A 20181-nucleotide genomic window follows, 5' to 3' on the forward strand; every position below is an offset into this window, starting at 1 on the left:
CAAAAGATTGGCCTGGATACTCCCTATCAGTTTCATCTGATATCCACATATGAATCAGGTGAACCAGATCAGAAAGCAGGTGGAAGCCAGTAATGCTGGATCAGTGTCTAAGAAAGGAAACAAGGGGCAGGAAGGCCTCTGTTTGGAACAGGCAGGAGTTTCATTCACTTCCCACTGACAGGAAAGCAATCAATCTATCCCAATGCAGTCATATTTATACCCATGATTAATGGATACTCAGGGTGGCTAGGGAATTGGTGTTTTGCATAAATTAATTCAAAGGGCATAGCAACAAAATTAATTCAGCAATTACAAGTCAAGCACCACTTGTTATCATGGCTCATTTGTTCTCTGTTGTGATTTCGATTGCCAAGACTTTGCAGCTGTTGTGCCACTCCTGTTCTCCAAATTTCCCAATAGTTAATTTCTCAACTTCCAAAGATTAAGTAGCCTCATTATACCTCCTACCCAAATGAATCACAACTTCTGTATTGAATTTCATTTATCATTTTTCATCCCACTCTGCAAGCCTGTTTACATCTTCCTGTACTTTAGTACAGATTTCCACATTAGCAGCCACATTGCCAGTTTGGGATCACATACAAGGTTTTGACACCATGCCTCCAATGCCCAAATCAATTTGATAGAACAGTACAGCATAAAAGGATAATCATCCCATTGAGTTTGCATTGGCTCTTTGAAGAGTAAAGCAGTTAGGACCGCTCCTTATCCTTTCAACTTTTTCTCCTTCAAGAATTTTTCCAAAGCTTTTTAATCTATATCCGCCACCAGCAGCACATTCCAAATCCTAACCACTTACTGCATAAAAAGGTTTTTCCCCCATCTTTGGAATTCTATACTCTAGAGGTAGATGTTTAGTCATTGAGCATATTCAAGGCTGAGATAGGGGATTCGGATGGGAAAAGAGATGAGGTTAAAATTCAGTTAGTGAATGGTGGAGCAGTGGCCATATAGCCTACTGCTGCTCCTTTTGCTCATGTTATGTTGTTTCTGGTTATTTTGCTGATCACTTTAAAATCTGTGTCCTCTCGTATGGGCCTTCAGTAATTGGAAACAGTTTCTCCATATTTTGTCTATCTAAACCATTTCTAAACCATATTTAAACAACTCTATCAAATCTTTGTTCTCGAAGGAGAACAACTGCAGCTTCTCCAGTCTATCGATTTAACTGTAATCCCTCACCCTTGGAACCTTTCTAGTAATCTCTTCTGTAATCTCTCCAAAGCCTTCATCTGACTTTGTATTCAATGCCTCTCTTTATAAAGTCCAGAGTTCCATATGCTTTAAGTGCTTTGTTAACCTGCCCATGCCACTTCAAAGGTTTGTGCACAAACACCTGTAAAATTATACCACTGTGTTGTCTTGCTTCATTCTTCCTACCAAAATGTAACACCTCGCTTTTCTGTTTGAATTTCATCTGTTGCATGTTTGCCTATTCCAGCCTATGTCCTCTTGAAGTCTATTACTACATCCCTCACTGCTTGCTACACTTCCAAGTTTTCATGTCATTTGCAAATTTCTAAACTGTGCCCTGCACCCCCAAGTTCAAGTTATTGACACATCAAAAACAGTAGCAGTCTTACTCCTAAATCCTGGGACCCCTCCTCGTCACCCACCCCACTGTGTACCACCTTTCAGTCCACAACTCTTTTTTTCCCCATCCTTTAGCCAATTCTGTATCCATACTGCTACTGGTCCTTCTATTCCATTGGCTTCATTCATTCTGCGGGTCAGATCAAAGATAAAAAGGTGGCAACACACACTTCATGAACAGAAGTTCAAGTAGCTAAGGGTTAAGTTGAGAATTCTTTTAAAACTTGGTGTTTAACATCCAGCCAGAGTAGCAAACTGTACTCCAGTCATATCACACCTTGAACATTGGTATATAGGATCAGAGAAAGTGTATTGCACAGAAAAAGGCTGTTCAGCCCATCATGTCTGTGCTGGCTGAAAAAACGAACCACCCAGTCTAATCCCGTTTTCCAGCATTTGGTCTGGAGCCCTGCAGGTTACTGCACTTGAGGTGCATATCCAGACACCATTTAAATGAGTTGAGGGTTTCTGCCTCCACTAGCCTTTCAGGCAGAGAGTTCCAGACCCTCACAACCCCCTGGGTGAAAACATTTTTCATCTCCCCTCTAATCTTTCTACCAATCACTTTAAATCCAGCACCGCACTGCGCCCCCCCACCTCCACCTTCCCCAGGCACTGACCTCTATGCTAAAGTAAATGGGCCCTTCCCATCCACTATCCAGGCCCCTCAACTTTGTACATCTCAATCAAATCTCCCCTCAACCTCCTCTGTTCCAAGGAGAATAACACCAGCCTATCCAATCTTTCCTCATAGCTGCAATTTTCCAGTTCAGGCAACACCCTCGTAAACTCCTCTGTACCCTCTCTAATGGAATTATATCCTTTCTGTAATGAGGTGATCAGAACTGCGCACAATATTCAAGTTGTGGCCTAACTAATGATTTATACTGTTCCAGCATAATCTCCCTGCTCTTATATTCTATGCCTCAACTAATAAATGAAAGGATCCCACATGCCTTCTTAACCACCTTATCAACATAGGAACAGGAGAATGTGGTATAGACTCCCAACAGTGAAGCACTCCCTCAGTACTCTACTGAAGGAGTCAGCCTAGATTGTGTGCTCAACTCTCTGGGGTGGTGCATGAACCCACAACCCTCTGACTCAGAACAGAGAGCGTTATTCACTGATCCACAGCTGACCTCCAATCATTACACATAAGATGCAGCAAACATGCACATGGAAATTCCTTTTGAGAAATAAATCTTTCTTTACCTTAACACACAGGAGGCCTTTAGCAGCCAAGGCATCTTCACCTCGGGTCCTGGAGAAACAGTAGAACTTGGCATCTAAGATGGGATATCGGCTGGCAAGGAAGATACCGCTATTGAGGAATTTAAATTCACAACAGCCATGGAAGCCGTACACACCAATATCATAAAGGATGTGTCCGAAAGCTGGCCGAAGGAGCTGCTTTAGCTTGGCTGCCGCCCGTTTCTCAAACACTTCCAGGAGACAGACAAAGGCCATGTCGGCAGGAAACAGCGGAGATATTTCGGCAGGCGGGTCATCGTCTTTCCTGTTTTGATTTTTCCGAGGTCTACCTCGTCTCTTCAGAGAGGCGGGAGACGGAGCTTGCTGTCCACTGGGCTGGTCAGCTGGCATCTCGTCCATGATAGTTAATGGGCTGCTTTCTTCTTTCACTGTAAGATCCGAAGGGTCCTTGTTGGTTTGACTTGCACCCAAGCTCTCATGCACATTCTCAACTTCGCTGCTCTCCTCGGAACTATCGATGTAGTGTAGGTTGTTCACTGTCAGAATTGACCCTCCAGGTCCATGTGATTTAGTCACGCCATAAGAGTTGAATTGTTGTTTGATGGCAGCTAAGGGGCTATTTCTGCTCTGCGAACTTGCAGTCATGCTTGTCGGAGAGTCCACGCAAACTTTAATCCTTGGCCGGTTGACAGAGTCACAGATATGGGAGGCAATCCGAGCAGCTCTCCTTTTGGTCTGAGACAGGTTGTTAAAGCGGGCCAAACAGTTGGGCAGGAGGCACAAGTTCGCCTCCACAAAGCTAAACCCTTTCCCCTCTCCGTATCCAGTCCATTCCTTCTGGATGTCTATTTGTGGGTTTTTCTCACGGGAGTAACTAAAGGGCCTTCTCACTGCTTGTAGAGGCACCCAGATGAAGAATCCAATTAGTGCCAATGGCACAGAGATTGCCAACAGAATCAGACACAGAAGAAATCTGAAGAATACCTTCATTGGCCAAAGGTAGCACTCTTCCTCTTGTTTTTGTTGCTGCTCGTAGGTTGTTGGCTTAAAAGAAGCCACCATGTGATCCAGAGACCAGAAACAGGGGAAGATCAGGCCCCAGGCTGCAGTGTGCAAACCATGGACACAGGCATTGGGGAAAGGAGATTCACGTAGAACCATCTTTACAAAAAAATAACTCAATATGTAATCTTCCCAGGCAGCAAATATGCTGCAGGTTCACTCAATTTTGGTAGGCTGGAGCCAATCATTTACCATTGTATTTTGTTTTACATTATGTTGCATTCCATTATATTCCAGGAGACCGTGCATCCAGAAGGGCTGGTGCGGCATGTGTCCCCTCTTTGCCCTCTTGAGACCTGCAATAAAACAAACATCATAAATTTTGGTATCTGTTCTTAAAATGGAAAGAACCTGGTAAACTTCAATGCAATACCATGGGAGTGCTGCATTGTCATTGGTGCTGTCTTTCAGATGAAAGATTAAACTAGGGCTCTGCCTGCCTGCTCAAGTGGAAGCAAAATACCCACTGGCTTGTTTGTAAAGCTCAGTATTTTTCTCAGCTCCACCATTTCAACTGATACCTCTGCGAGGAGCATAAATTGGAGTACACCTGATTTTTCAGCACAGAACTAGTTCTGGAACATCTCACACAATCCCAGCCTGTTCTCCCACCCTTTAGCCACGTTTTCACTCTCGGGTGATTGTGGACAATCCCACAATTAAGACTGTGTGTGATTGGCTAACTATCCAAGCCCTAACTCTAAATCCATGCAACTCCTATGCGGCAGCCCAAGCTAGCTCCTGTGCTTTTGATTCCTTTGGTCTTACCCTTTCTTGTATAAAAAAATGTACAGGACCTACATGATAACCAGTCTCTAAGCCAAGTAATGAAAGACTTAAAAACATGAATGCTAAAAAAAAATTATTAATATTTCAATTAATGGTTCTGAGAAGTTTAAGCAGTGATCAAATCACATGCTTGGCCAGTGTTAATTCACCTGAATTTTACAACCTTAAAACATCAGAGCCACTTGACTCATTCACCACGTAATCAGATTTTTTCAGCATTTACTCCCCTTCCTAAATGGACTATTGTCCAGAACCCTGAAAAAAATCAGGCACATCCCATTACAGACCCAGCAAGTTGAGGAACACAAATATAACTTTTTCACAGAAGCTAAAGCTACTAGGTTATGACCAAATTTAAAAATATAGCCACTTCATTTAATTTATCTGACGCAGGCTGGATTAGTAAATCAAGTATTGAGATGGCACCTTCTGACTCAGAGGTGACCATTCTACCCAATGAGTCAGGACTGAATGTAAGAATCAATGAATCATAGAATGGTTACAGCACAGAAGGAAGCTATCTGGCCCGTCATGCTTGTATTGGCCCTCTGAAGGAGCAATTCACCTAGTGCTACCACATTACTCCAGTTGAGGCCAAACCAGTGTTTTATAAAAGTTTAACATAACTTCCTTGCTCTTGTACTCTATGCCCCTGTTGATAAAGCCCAGGATGCAGTTTCCTTTATTAACCTGTTTCAATCTGTCCTGCCACTTTCAATGATTTACGCACATATACATCCATATTCCTCTGCTCCTACACCTTCTTTAGAATTGTACCATTTGATATTGTCTGTGTTCTTCCTACCAAATGAATTGACTTCCCACTTCTCTGATTAAATTCCATCTGCCAATTGTCTGCCTATTTCACCAATACGTCTATGTCCTCTTGAAGTTCTAAACTATTCTCCTCCTGGTTCACAACATTTCCAAGTTTCAGATAATCTGCAATTAACAAATTGTGCCCTGCACACCAAAGTCTGGGTGATTATTGGATGTTAGAGCAGGGGACCTAACACCAACCCCCGAGGAACTCTCACTATAAACCTAACTCCTAACCATTTACCACTACTCCGTTTCCTGTCACTCAGCAAATTTTGTATCTATGTTGCTACTGTTCTTTTTATTCCATGAGTTCTAACTTTGCTCACAAGTCTGTTGTGTGACACTATCAAATGCCTTTGGAAGTCCACCACATCAACAGCATTACCTTCATCAATCCTCTGTTATCTCATCAAAAAACTCAAGTTAACACAGGATTGTTTTGGTGCAGGGGGAGGCTATTTGGCCCATCATGTCTGCACCAGCTTTCTGAAGGAGCAACTCACCTAATACCATTCCCCCACCTTCTCCCCGTAACCCTGCATATTCTTCCTTTTCAGATAACGGTCTAATTCCCTTTTGAATGCTTCAATTGAACCTGCCTCCACCACACCGAGGCAGTGCATTCCAAACCCTAACCGAGTGCAATTAAAGTTCACAGAATCACAAAATTTCAATGGCACAGGAGGCGGCCATTTAGCCCATCCTGTCTGCACTGGCTCTCCAAATGAGCATTATGAGCGAGTGCCAATGCCCTGCCTTTTCCCTGTACCCCTGCACATTGTTTCTATTCAAATAATCATCTAATGCCGTCTTGAATGCCTTGATTGAACTTGCTTCCACCACACTTCCAGGCAGTGCATTCCAGACCCGAACCACTTGTGTAAAAAAGTTTTTTTCTCAAGTCATATTTGCTTCTTTTGCAAATCACTTTGAATCTGTGCCCTCTCATTCTTGATCATTTTATGAGCAGGAACAGCTTCTCCCTATCTACTCTGTCCATCCCCTTCATGATTTTGAACATCTTGATCAAATCTCCTCTTAGCCTTCTTCTCTCCAAGGAGAACAGTCCCAACCTCTCTAATCTATCCTCATAGCTGAAGTTTCTCATCCCTGGAACCATTCTTGTAAACCTCTTCTGCACTCTCTCCAATGTGTTCACATCCTTTCTATGTGGCACCCAGAACCGTACATAATATTCCAGCTGAGGTCTAACGAGTGTCTTATATAAATTCAGCATAACCTCCTTGTTCTTGCACTCTATGCCCCTACTAAAGCAGCCCAGGATACTATATGCTTTATTAACTGCTCTCTACCTGTCCTACCTTCAATGATCTATGCACATATAAACTCAGATCTTTTAGCTCCTACACCCCCTTCAAAATTTCTGCCCTTATTTTACATTGTCCATATTCTTCCTACCAAGATGCATCATCTCACATTTCTCTGCATTGAAGTTCATCTGCCATTTATCTGCTCACTCCACCAACTTGTCGATGCTGTTTTAAAGTTCTACACTGTCCTCCTTGCAGTTTACAATACTTCCTAGCTTTGTATCATCCGCAAACTTTGAAGTTGTCCCTTGCGCACCAAGATCTAGTTCATTAATATATATCAGGAAAAGCAAGGGTCCTAATACCAACCCCTGGGGAACTCCGCTACAAACCTTCCTCCAGCTCAAAAAATATCCATTGACCATTACTCTCTGCTTCCTATTTTTCAGCCAATTTTGTATCCACGTTGCTACTGTCCCTTTTATTCCATGAACAATAACTTCTCCCACAAGTCTGTTGTGTGGCACTGTATCAAACGCCTTTTGAAAGTCAATGCACACATCAACAGCATTAGCCTTATTGACCTTTTCTGTTACTTCAAAAACTCCAGGTCAGTTAAACATGATTTCCCCATTAGAATTCCATGCTGGCTCTTCCTTATCAACCCATATTTTTCCATGTGACTACTAATTCTATCCCGAATAATTGTTTCTAGAATCTTGCCCACCGCTGAAGTTAAACTGACTAGTCTGTAATTGCTGGGCTTATCCTTACAACCTTTTTTGAACAAGGGTGTAGTGTTTGCAATTCTCTAATCCTGTGGTGCCTCCTCCAAGTCTAGGGAAGACTGAAAGATTATGGTCAGTGCCCCTGCAATTTATACTCTTACTTCCTTCAATATCCTTGGATGCATCTCATCTGGTCCTGGTGCTTTGTCGACTTTAAGTTCCGACAGTCTATTCAACACTTCCTCCTTTTCAATTTTGAACCCTTCTAGTGACAGAGTTTCCTCGTATGTCACCATGGCCTGGGTAGCATCTACCTCCTTGGTAAAGGCTGATGCAAAGTATTCATTTAATACCTCAGCCATGGCCCCTTCGTTCATGTGTAAGTTCCATTTTAGGTTCCTAATTGGCCTTACTCCTCCTTTTACCATTTATATGCCTATAGAAGACTTTGGGATTCCCCTTTATGTTAGCTGCCAGTTTTTCCACATAATCCCTCTTTTCTTCTTCAATATGCTTTTTCACCTCCCCGCTGAACCTTCTGTATTCTTCTTCGTTCCCAATTGTATTTTATACCTGACACCTATCATAGGCACACTTTTTCTTCTTTATCTTAATTTCTATCTCCTTTTTCATCAGACTAATTCCTGGGATGGATAGATTGTCCTATGAGGAAAGATTACTTAGACTGGGCCTTTACTCTGGAGTTTAGAAGAATGAGAGGTGATCTCATTCAAACATACAAAATTTTTACAGAGCTCAATAGGGTAGGTGCAGGAAGGAAGTTTACCCTGGCTGGTGGGATCTAGAACAAGGGGACAGTGTCAGAATAAGGGGCAGGCCATTTAGGACTGACGAGGAGGAATTTCTTCACAGAAGGTGGTGAATCTTTGGAATTCTCTGCTCCAGAGGCTGTGGAAGCTCAGTCATTGAGTATGCTCAAGGCTGAGACTGATAATGTTTTTAATATGTAGAAATCTTAAGTGGAGATAGTGTAGGAAAATGGTATTGAAGTACAGCCATGATCTCATCAAATGGTGGGGTGGGCTCAAGGGGCTGAATGACCTACTCCTGCTCCTATTTGTGTTATGTTGGTCAACATTAAACCCATGACCTTAAGCATTCACTTCTCACCATTGGTACATAGTGGTGGCAGTGCTTTTTTTTTTAATTCATTCATGGGATGTGACCCTCACTGGCTAGGCCAGCATTTATTGCCCAACCCTAATTGCCCTTGATCAGAGGGCATTTAAGAGTCAACCACATTGCAGTGGGTCTGGTGTCACATGCAGGCCAGACCAGGTAAGGACAGCAGATTTCCTTCCTTAAAAGGACATTAGTGACCAGATGGGTTTTTACGATAATCAGCATTGGTTTTATGGTCAGACTTTTATCGAATTCAAATTTCATCATCTGCCATGGTGGGATTTGAACCCAGGTCCCCAGAGCATTACCCTGGGTCTCTGGAATACCACAAGTGGAATTTAAATTTGATTAATAAATCTAGTCACAATAATAGTGACTATGAACCTATCAATTTTTATAAAAATCTATCTGGTTCATTCACGTCCTTTAGTGAAGGAAATCTAATGTCCTTAGCTGGTCTGGCCTACATGTGACTCCAGACCCGCAGCAATGTGGTTGACTCTTATCTTCCCTTTGAAAAGTATGGCAAGCCACTCAGTTGTGTCAAACCACTACAAAGTCTATAAGGAATGAAAATCGGCATCGACTTCGGCACCGGAAATGACAACGGAAAACTCAGCCCTGTTGACCCTGCAAAGTCCTCCGTTCTAACATATGGGGGCTGGTGCCAAAATTGGGAGAGCGATCTCAGATTTGTCAAGCACTTCCCTCCCCGACATAGTCATCCTCACGAAATCATACCTTACAGATCATATCCCAGACACCACCACCACCATCCCTAGGTATGTCCTGTCCCACCGGCACAGTGGTATACAGTCGGGAGGGAGTTGCCCTGGGAGTCCTCAATATCGACTCCGGACCCCCATGAAGTCGCATGGCATCAGGTCAAACATGGGCAAGGAAATGTCCTGCAAATTACCACATGCCACCCCAGCACCTCAGCTGATGAATCAGTGTTCCTCCATTTTGAAAACCACTTAGGAGAAGCACTGAGGGTGGCAAGGGCATAGAATGTACTCTGGTTGGGGGACTTAAATGTGCATCATTAGGAGTGGCTTGGTGACAGCACTACTGACCGAGCTGGCTGAGTCCTAAAGGACAGCTGCTGGACTGGGTCTGCAGCAGATGGAGGGGAACCAAGAAGGGAAAAACATTCTTGACCTCATCCTCATCAACCTGCCTGCCACAGATGTATTTGCCCATGACAGCATCTGTAGAAGTGACTACTGCACACTCCTTGTGGAGAAAAAAAGTCGTGTCTTCACATTGAGGATACCCTCCAGCGTGTTGTGTGGCACAACAACCGTGCTAAATGGAATAGATTTCGAACAGATCTAGCAATTCAAGACTGGACATCCATGAGGCACTGTGGGCCATCAGCCGCAGAATTGCACTCACCAAAATCTGTAACCTCATGGCTCGGCATATCACCCACTGTACCGTTACCACCTAGCCAGGGAATCAACCCTAGTTCAATGAAGAGTGCTGGAGAGTGTGCCACAAGCATCAGGCATACGTAAAAATGAGATGCCAACCTGGTGAAGCTATAACACAGGACTACTTAAGCAGCATGCAATAAACAGAGCTAAGTGATCCCACAACCAACAAATCAGATCTACGTTCTGCAGTCCTGCCACATCGTCGTGAATGGTGGTGGACAATTAAACAAGTCACTGGAGGCGGCAGCTCTGCAAATATCCCCATCCTCAATGATGAGGGAGCCCAGCACATCAGTGCAAAAGATAAGGCTGAAGCAGTTGCAACAATCTTCAGCAAAAGTGCCGAATGGATGATCCATCTCGGCCTCCTCTGGAGGTCCCCAGCATTACAGATGCCAGTCTTCAGCCAATTCAAATCACTCATGATATCAAGAAATGGCTGAAGACACTGGATACTGCAAAGGCTATGGGCTCTGACAATATACTGAAGACTTGTGCTCCAGAACTTGCCACACCCCTAGCCAAGGTGTTCCAGTACAGCTACAACATTGGCATTGATCCGGCAATGTTTCAAATGGCCGAGGGGTGCCCTGTACACAAAAAGCAGGGCAAATCCACCCGGCCAATTACCGCCCCATCAGTCTACTCTTGTTCATCTTGATGATGATACTCTTTCGAGTTATCAACAGTCACAGATTGCAACTCTTTTGAGTACAATCACAGTTCTTGGTTTCCGGGAGTGGGACATGAACCCACAACCCTCTGATTCAAAGGCGAGGGTGCTATGAACTGAGCCACAGCTGATGATGATGGAAGGGGTCATTAACATTGTTATCAAGCAGCCTCTTGCTTAGCAATAACCTGCTCACTGACGCTCAGTTTGGCTTCCAATGGGATCACCCAACTCCTGACTTCATTACAGCCTTAGTCCAAACATGGACGAAAGATGTGAACTCGAGGTTTTTTTAAAAAATTCATTTACGGCATGCGGCGTCACTGGCTAGACCAGCATTTATTGAGAAGGTGATGGTGAGCTGCCTTGAGCTGCTGCAGTCTGTGGTGTAGATACACCCACAGTGCTGTTAGGGAGGAGAGCGCGAATTCCCTTGACGTCAAGGCAGCATTTGACAGAGTGTGGCATCAAGGTACCATTGCAAAACTGGAGTCAATGGGAATCAGGGGGACAACTCTCCACTGGTTGGAGTCACGCCTAGCACAAAGGAAGATGGTGGTTGTTGTTGGAGGTCAGTCACCTCAGCTCCAGGACATCACTGCAGGAGTTCCTCAGGGTAACGTGCTAGGCCCAATCATCTTCAGCTGCTTCATCAATAATCTTCCTCCCATCATAAGGTCAGACGTGGGGATGTTCACTGATGATTGCATAATGTTCAGCATCATTCACGACTCCTCAAATACTGAAGCAGTCCATGTCCAAATGCAGCAAGGCCTGGACAATATCCAGGCTTGGGCTGACCAGTGGCAATTAATATTCACCTCACACAAATGCCAGGCAATGACCATCTCCAACAAGAGAGAATCTAACCATCGCTCCTTGACATTCAATGGCATTACAATCACTGGATGCCCCACTCCCAACATCCTGGGGGTTACCATTGACCAGAAACTGAACTGGACCAGCCATATAAATACTGTGCTACAAAAGCAGGTCAGAAGCTAGGAAGCCTGCAGCAAGTAGCTCACCTCCTGACTCCCCAAAGCCTGTCCACCATGTACAAGGCACAAATCAGGGGTGTGATGGAATACTCTTCACTGGATGAGTGCAGCTCCAACAACACTCAAGAAGCTTGACACCATACAGGACAAACAGCCTGCTCTACTGGCACCCCATCTAAAAACATTCACTCCCTCCACCACCGATGCACAGTGGCAGAGGTGTGTACCATCTACAAAATGCATTGTAGGAACTCACCAAGCCTCCTTAGACAGCATCTTCTAAACCCATGACCACTACCATTTAGAAGGACAAGTGCAGCAGATGCATGGGAACACCACCTGGAACTTCCCCTTGAGAAGTCACTTACCATCCTGATTTGGTGAGTTGCTAGGTCAAAATCTTGGAACTTCCTCCCTAACAGCACTGTGGGTATACCTACACCACATGGACTACAGCAGTTTAAGGCAGCAGCTCACCACCACCTTCTCAAGGGCAATTAAGGATGGGCAATAAATACTGGCCTAGCCAGCAACAGCCACATCCCATTAATAAATTTTTAAAAAATGAACAGCAACAGGAAGCAGCTGAGGATGAAGCCAATCTGTAACATATACAGCCAAGTCAAAACAAAAACAGAAACAGAAATACCTGGAAAAAGTCAGCAGGTCTGGCAGCATCGGCGGAGAAGAGCGCAGTTGACGTTTCGAGTCCTCATGACCCTTCAACAGAACTAAGTAAAAATAGGAAAGGGGTGAAATATAAGCTGGTTTGGGGGGTGGGGGGTTGGGACAAGAAGCCAGTAATAGGTGGAGATAACTAAAAGAATTTATATTAAAAGGACAAAGAGGTGTTGAAGGTGGTGATATTATCTAAAGGAATGTGCTAATTAAGGGTAGAAAGCAGAAGAAACAAGGTACAGATAGTTCTAGTGGGGATGGGGTGAAGGAATACTAAAAAGGCTAAAAGGTAGAGATAAAACAATGAGTGGAAATACATTTAGAAATAATGGAAATAGGTGGGAAAAGAGAAATCTATATAAATTATTGGAAAAAACAAAAAGGAGGGGGAAGAAATGGAAAGGGGGTGGGGATGGAGGAGAGAGTTCATGATCTAAAATTGTTGAACTCAATATTCAGTCCGGAAGGCTGTAAAGTGCCTAGTCGGAAGATGAGGTGCTGTTCCTCCAGTTTGCGTTGAGCTTCACTGGAACAATGCAGCAAGCCAAGGACAGACATGTGGGCATGAGAGCAGGGTGGAGTGTTGAAATGGCAAGCGACAGGGAGGTCTGGGTAATGCTTGCGGACAGACCGAAGGTGTTCTGCAAAGCGGTCACCCAGTCAAACACCTTCGGTCTGTCCGCTGTCGCTTGCCATTTCAACACTCCACACTGCTCTCATGCCCACATGTCTGTCCTTGCTTGCTGCATTGTTCCAGTGAAGCTCAACGCAAACTGGAGGAACAGCACCTCATCTTCCGACTAGGCACTTTACAGCCTTCCGGACTGAATATTGAGTTCAACAATTTTAGATCATGAACTCTCTCCTCCATCCCCACCCCCATTTCCATTTCTTCCCCCTCCTTTTTGTTTTTTCCAATAATTTATATAGATTTCTCTTTTCCCACCTATTTCCATTATTTTTAAATGTATTTCCACCCACTGTTTTATCTCTACCTTTTAGCCTTTTTAGTATTCCTTCACCCCACCTCACCCCCACTAGGGCTATCTGTACCTTGTTTGTCCTGCTTTCTACCCTTAATTAGCACATTCCTTAGATAATATCACCACCTTCAACACCTCTTTGCCCTATTGTCTGTGACATCTTTTGGTTATCCCCACCTATTACTGGCTTCTTGTCCCAGCTGCACCAGCACACGAAGATTCAGCAAGCTTGTTAAACACAATTTGCCCTTAACAAATCCATACTGGCTTTCCTTAATTAACCCACATTTTCCCAGCCCATGTCACTCCTAATTTTGTCCTAAATCCTCATTGCTAGAAGCTGCCCCACCAAGGAAGCTAAACCAACCGGCCTGCAGTTGTTACACTTTTCTTTACACCCTTGTTTTTTTTTTTGAACAAGGGTGGTAAAATGAGCCTCTCCCACCCTCTAGCACCACCCCAGTCTACGGCAGATAGGAAAATTATGGCCAGCAGTTGCTCCGCAATTTCCTTTCTCGCTTCTTTCAGTATGAGAAAGCACAACATGAAAAGCTGGAAAGGTGCAGCAGGTCCATCAGAATGGGAACCGAATGAGAGTCCTATTGGACTCAAAACGTTAAGTCTGTTTTATTCTCCATAGATGGTAACAGACCGGCTGAGTTTTTCTAGCACCTTCTGTTTTTATGACCATCAGAATCGGTTGTTGGGGTGGGGGGGGAAGAGGGGGTAACACTGCCCACTTGGCCCGACTTGACTGATTCACCAACCCTCTCCGGGGTTAGGGCCTCACCTGCAACCGCTTCGCCATCGCAGGAGCTCGATGCTGTCTGCATGAGAAGCCAGGCGGCTCCTCTCCCTCTACTGGTCCTTCTTCTTCACAAACGCACGTCAATCCCGCGGCGGGGGAATTCAAGCGGAAGTAGCCGCTCATTCTTCCCCTCCCCCCAAGCAACCGCCCACCTGTCACCTGCTCTCCGCGCAAGCGCGCTCTCACCTGCCCCACCTGCCGGCTTGACGTCTACGCGCATGGCATGTAGCCCCGCCCTCTGGCAGGTGCAGCCTGACAGCGTGGAGTGGCCGTTAGGAATTTGCGCGCGCAAAGCATAGCGTTTCGGGTCAAAACCTGTCGGTATTGAGGAGGGTGGTAGTGGGGTGACTGTTGTTCAGAGATTTTTAAAGGTTCATGTCTATGTTTAATTTAACATTGTTATATTTATCACTTATTTTAGAAGATTTTGTCTAGGATTCGTTGGAAGATTCAGATTTAAAAAGATTAGAGGAATAAATTGTCCATGCAAAATTCAGAATTCTTTTATTTATTTTCAGGATGGAAGAATTGCTGACAAGCTGGTCATTTGTTGCTGATACCTCATTTACCTCTAATGGAACAATTTGCTCAGCCAGTTCAGCGGACAGTTGGGATTCAAGCAGATAGGTGTGGGACTGTGTTCACAAATAGGTCAGGTAAGGATAGAAATTTTTTTAAATTCATTCACAGGATGTAGGCTCTCCTGGCTGGCCCAGCATTTATTGCCCATCCCTTGTTGCCCTTGAGAAGGTGGTGGTGGTGGTGGTGGTGGTGAGCTGCCTTCTTGATCCGCTGCAGTCCCTGTGGTGTAGGTGCACCCACCGTGCTGTTAGGGAGGGAGTTCCAGGATTTTGACCCAGCGACAGTAAAGGAACGACCGATATATTTCCAAGTCAGGATGGTGAGGGTCTTGGAGCGGAACTTCCAAGTGGTGGTGTTCCCATCTATCTGCTGCCCTTGACGTTCTAGATGGTAGTGGTTGTGGGAGCCTTGGTGAATTCTCGCAGTGCATCCTGCTGCTACTGTGCGTCGGTGGTGGAGGGAGTGAATGTTTGTGGATGGGGTGCCAATCAAGTGGGCTACTTTGTCCTGGACGGTGTCCAGCTTCTTGAGCGTTTTTGGAGCTGCACTCATCCAGGCAAGTTGGGAGTATTCCATCACACTCCTGCCTTGTGCCTTGTAGATGGTGGACAGGATACGATGAGAAGGAAAAGGGAAACTTTTAGCAGGTTCAAGGGGAGCAAATCAGCGGAGGCATTAGTGGAGTACAGAAAGTGCAGGATGGAGCCAGAGGACATCGGTAGAATGTTGAACGAATACTTCACATCCGTCTTCACCCAAGGGAATGAGGATGAAAGTATCGAACTCGGGGAGAGAGACTGTGAGGTTCTTGAGCAAATTGATACAGGGAGTGACAAGGTATTGGAGGTGTTGGCAGGCTTAAAAGTGGACAAATCTCCAGGTCCGGATGATTTGCGTTCCAAACTGCTGAGGGAGGCAAGGGAGGAGATCGCAGCAACTCTGACCAAAATTTTTAATTCCTCTCTGGCCACGGGGGAGGTGCCAGAGGACTGGAGAACAGTTAATGTGGTTCTGCTATTTAAGAAGGGTTGTAGAGATAAGCCAGGGAACTACAAACCAGTGAGTCTCACGTCAGTGGTCGAGAAACTATTGGAGAAAACCCTGAAGGAGAGAATCTATCTCCACTTGGAGAGGCAAGGTTTGATCAGGGATAGTCAGCATGGCTTTGTCAGACGGAGGTCATGCCTAACAAATTTGATTGAATTTTTTGAGGAGGTGACCAGGTGTGTAGATGAGGTTAGTGCAGTTGATGTAGTTTATATGGATTTCAGCAAAGCCTCTGACAAGGTCCCACATGGGAGACGTATAAAGAAGGCAAATGCACATGGGATACAGGGTAATTTGATAAGGTGGATTTAAAATTGGGTTAGTTGTAGGAGACAGAAGGTGATGACAGAAGGATGCTTTAGTGACTGGAAGCCAGTGCCCAGTGGCGTACCACAGGGATCTGTGCTGGGTCCCCTATTATTCGTCATTTATATAAACGACATAGATGACTATGTGGGGGGGTAGGATTAGTAAATTTGCAGATGACACAAAGATTGGCCGGGTGGTTAACAGTGAGGTTGAATGTCTTGGGCTACAGGAAGATATAGAGGTGTCAGCTGTGGCTCAGTTCATAGCACCCTCGCCTTTGAATCAGAAGGTTGTGGGTTCATGTCCCACTCCCGGAAACCAAGAACTGTGAATGTACTCAAAAGAGTTACAATCTGTGACTGTTGATAACTCGAAAGAGTTACAGGAAGATATAGACGAGATGGTCAAATGGGAAGATAAGTGGCAGATGGAATTTAACCCTGAAAAGTGTGAGGTGATACACTTTGGAAGGAGTAATTTGACAAGAAAGTATTTAATGAACGGCATGACACAAGGAAGTTCTGAGGAACAATGGGACCTTGGTGTGTGTGTCCATAGATTTCTGAAGGCGGAGGGGCATGTTAGTGGGGTGGTGAAAAAAGCATATGGGACACTTGCCTTTATCAATCGAGGCATAGAATACAAAAGTAGGGAGGCCATATTGGAGTTGTATAGAATCTTGGTGAGGCCACAGCTGGAGTACTGTGTGCAGTTCTGGTCGCCACATTATTGGAAGAATTTGATTGCACTGGAGGGGGTGCAGAGGAGATTCACCAGGATGTTGCCTAGGATGAAACATTTAAGTTATGAAGAGAGGTTGGATAGACTTGGGTTGTTTTTGTTGGAGCAGAGAAGACTGAGGGGCGACCTGATCCGAGGTGTACAAGATTATGAGGGGCATGGACAAGGTGGATAGGGAGCAGCTGTTCCCCTTAGTTGAAGGGTCAGTCACGAGGGGACACAAGTTCAAGATGAGGGGCAGGAGGTTTAGGGAGGATGTGAGGAAAAACGTTTTTACCTACAGGGTGGTGACGGTGTGGAATGCGCTGCCTGGGAGGGTGGTGGAGGCGGGTTGCCTCACATCCTTTAAAAGGTACCTGGATGAGCACTTGGCACGTCATAACATTGAAGGCTATGGGCCAAGTGCTGGTAAATGGGATTAGGTAGGTAGGTAGGTCAGGTGTTTCTCACGTGTCGGTGCAGACTCGATGGGCCAAAGGGCCTCTTCTGCACTGTGACTCTATGATTCTGTGACAGGCTTTGGGGAGTCAGGAGGTGGGTTACTCGTTGCACGATTCCTAGCCTCTGACCTGTTCTTGTAACCACAGTATTTATATGGCCTGTCCAGTTCAGTTTCTGGTCAGTGGTTACCCTCAGGATGTTGATTGTTGGGGGATTCAGTGATGGTAGTGCCATTGAACATCAAGAGGCGATAGTTGGATTCCCTTTTATTGGAGATGGTCATTGCCTGACACTTGTGTAGGGCAAATGTTACTTGCCACTTGTCAGCCTAAGCCTGGACATTGTCCAGGTCGTGCTGCATTTGGACATGGACTGCCTCAGTATCTGAGGAGCCGCGAATAGTGCTGAACATCGTGCAATCATCAGCGACCATCCCTACTTCTGCCTCGTGATGGAAGGAAGGTCATTGTTGAAGCAGCTGAAGATGGTTGGGCCGAGGACACTACCCTGAGGAACTTCTGCAGTGATGTCCTGGAGTTGAGATGACCTTTGTGCTAGGTATGACTCCAACCAGTAGAGAGTTTTCCCTCTGGTCCCCACTGACTCCAGTTTTGCTAGGGCTCCTTGATGCCACACACTGTCAAATGCAGCCTTGATGTCAAGGGCAGTCGCTCTCACCTCACCTCGGGAGTTCAGCTCTTTTGTCTATGTTTGAACCGAGGCTGTAGTGAGTTCAGGAGCTGAGTGGCCCTGGCGGAACCCAGACTGTGAGCAGGTTATTTCTAAGCAAGTGTCCCTTTATAACGTTGTTGATGACCCCTTCCATTACTTTACTGATGATGGAGAATAGACTGATGGGGTGGTAATTGGCTGGGTTGGATTTGTCCTGCTTTTTGTGTACAGGACATACCTGGGCAATTTTTCACATAGCCGCATAGATGCCAGTGTTGTAGCTGTACTGGAACAGCTTGGCTAGGGGCTCGGCAAGTTCTGGAGCACAAGTCTTCAGTACTATTGCCGGAATGTTGTCAGAGCCCATAGCCTTTGCAGTATCCAGTGCCTTCAGCCATTTCTTGATGTCACGTGGAGTGAATTGAATTGGCTGAAGACTGGCATCTGTGATGCTGGAGACCTCCGGTGGAGGCCGAGATGGATCATCCACTAGGTGCTTCTTGCTGAAGATTGTAACAAGTGCCTCAGCCTTATTTTTTGCACTGATGATCTGGGCTCCTCCATTATTGAGGATGGGGATATTTGTGGAGCCTCCTCCTCCAGTGGGTTGTTTAATTGTCCACCACCATGACTGGATGTGGCGGGACTGCAGAGCTTAGCTCTGATCCGTTGGTTGTGGGATCGCTTAGCCCTGTCTGCCAGTTGCTGCTTATGCTGTTTGGCATGCAAGTAGTCCTATATTATAACCTCACCTGGTTGATACCTCAATTTTAGGTATGTCTGGTGCTGCTCCTGGACTCTTCATTGTTTCAGGGTTGATCCCCTGGCTTGATGGTAATAGTAGAGTGGGAGATATGCTGGGCCATGAGGTTACAGATTGTGTTCGAGTACAATTCTACTGCTGTGGATGGCCCACAACGCCTCATGGATGCCCAGTCTGGAGTTGCTAGATCTGTTCGAAATCTGTCCTATTTAGCATGATGGTTGTGCCACACAACACGATGGAGGATATCCTCAATGTGAAGGTGGGACTTCATCTCCACAATGACTGTATGGTGGTCACTCCTACCGATACTGTCATGGACAGATGCATCTGTGGCAGGCAGGTTGGTGAGGATGGGGTTAAGTATGTTTTTCCCTCATCACCTGCCACAGACCAGTCTAGCAGCTATGTCATTTAGGACTCGGCCAGCTCGGTCAGTAGTGATGCTACTGAGCTACTCTTGGTGGTGGACACTGAAGTCCCACACCCAGAGTACATTCTGTGCCCTTGCCATCCTCAGTGCTTCCTTCAAGTGTTGTTCAACATGGAGGAGCATTGATTCATCAGCTGAGGGAGGTCTGTACATGATAATCAGCAGGAGGTTTCCTTGCCCATTTTGACCTGATGGCAGGAGGTCCAGAGTCTACATTGAGGGCTTCCTCTCCACTGTATACCACTGTGCCGCCACCTCTGCTGGGATGGTGATGGTGGTGTCTGGGACATTACCTGTAAGATATGATTCTGTGAGGATGACTATGTCGGGCTGTTGCTTGACTAGTGTGTGAGACAGCTCTCCCAATTTTGGCACTAGACCCCAGATGTTAGTAAGGAGGACAGGGCTGAGATTGCCATTGTCACTTCCAGTGCCTAGGTCGATGCTGGGTGGTCCGTCCAGTTTCATTCTTTCTAGTGGTTTGTTACAACTGAATGGCTTGCTAGGCCATTTCAGAGGGCATTTAAGAGTTAGCCACATTGCTGTGGGTCTGGAGTCAGGTGTAGGCCAGACCAGGTAAGGACCTAAAGGTCACTAGTGAACCAGATGGGTTTTTAGAACAATTGACAATGTTTCCGTGGTCATTGTTAGACTTTTAATTCCACATTTTTATTGAATCCAAATTCCACCATCTACTGTGGCGGGATTCGAATTCGAGTCCCCATAGCATTACCCTGGTTCTCTGGATTGCTAGTCCAGTGACAATACCACTACACCATCACCTCCCCATTTCCTTTCCTGAAGGACAAATGCAGGTGAGTTGGATTCATGCTCCCTGTTACTCGTAGTAGCTATTAAATTCTGAATGTCTGGATTTGAATAGGTGTCTCCCTGAGTTGCCAGCTGAGTAACAAACAACCACACTAACTTATTGTCAATATTGAAAGGGTTTGTAGTAGTGATCTGC

At 45.4% G+C, this 20181-nt stretch overlaps 1 protein-coding gene across 2 annotated transcripts in view; it reads right to left on the reverse strand.

Annotated features, from left to right (window-relative positions):
• smpd5 (sphingomyelin phosphodiesterase 5) overlaps positions 1–14283 on the reverse strand; it is a 34638-nt gene extending 20355 nt beyond the window's left edge. For both annotated transcript variants that reach the window (XM_078536208.1, XM_078536206.1), the window contains exons 1-3: positions 14209–14283; positions 12407–12488; positions 2830–4187 (exon numbers count right to left, since the gene is read on the reverse strand). In XM_078536208.1, coding sequence (XP_078392334.1) covers positions 2830–3990 — 1161 coding nt within the window. In that variant the 5' untranslated portion in view covers positions 3991–4187; positions 12407–12488; positions 14209–14283. The remainder of the gene's footprint in view (positions 1–2829; positions 4188–12406; positions 12489–14208) is intronic.
• Between the last annotated feature and the right edge of the window lie 5898 nt (positions 14284–20181).

The sequence above is a fragment of the Cetorhinus maximus genome, chromosome 3 (assembly GCF_964194155.1).
Source record: "Cetorhinus maximus chromosome 3, sCetMax3.hap1.1, whole genome shotgun sequence".
Taxonomy (NCBI): Eukaryota; Metazoa; Chordata; class Chondrichthyes; order Lamniformes; family Cetorhinidae; genus Cetorhinus; species Cetorhinus maximus.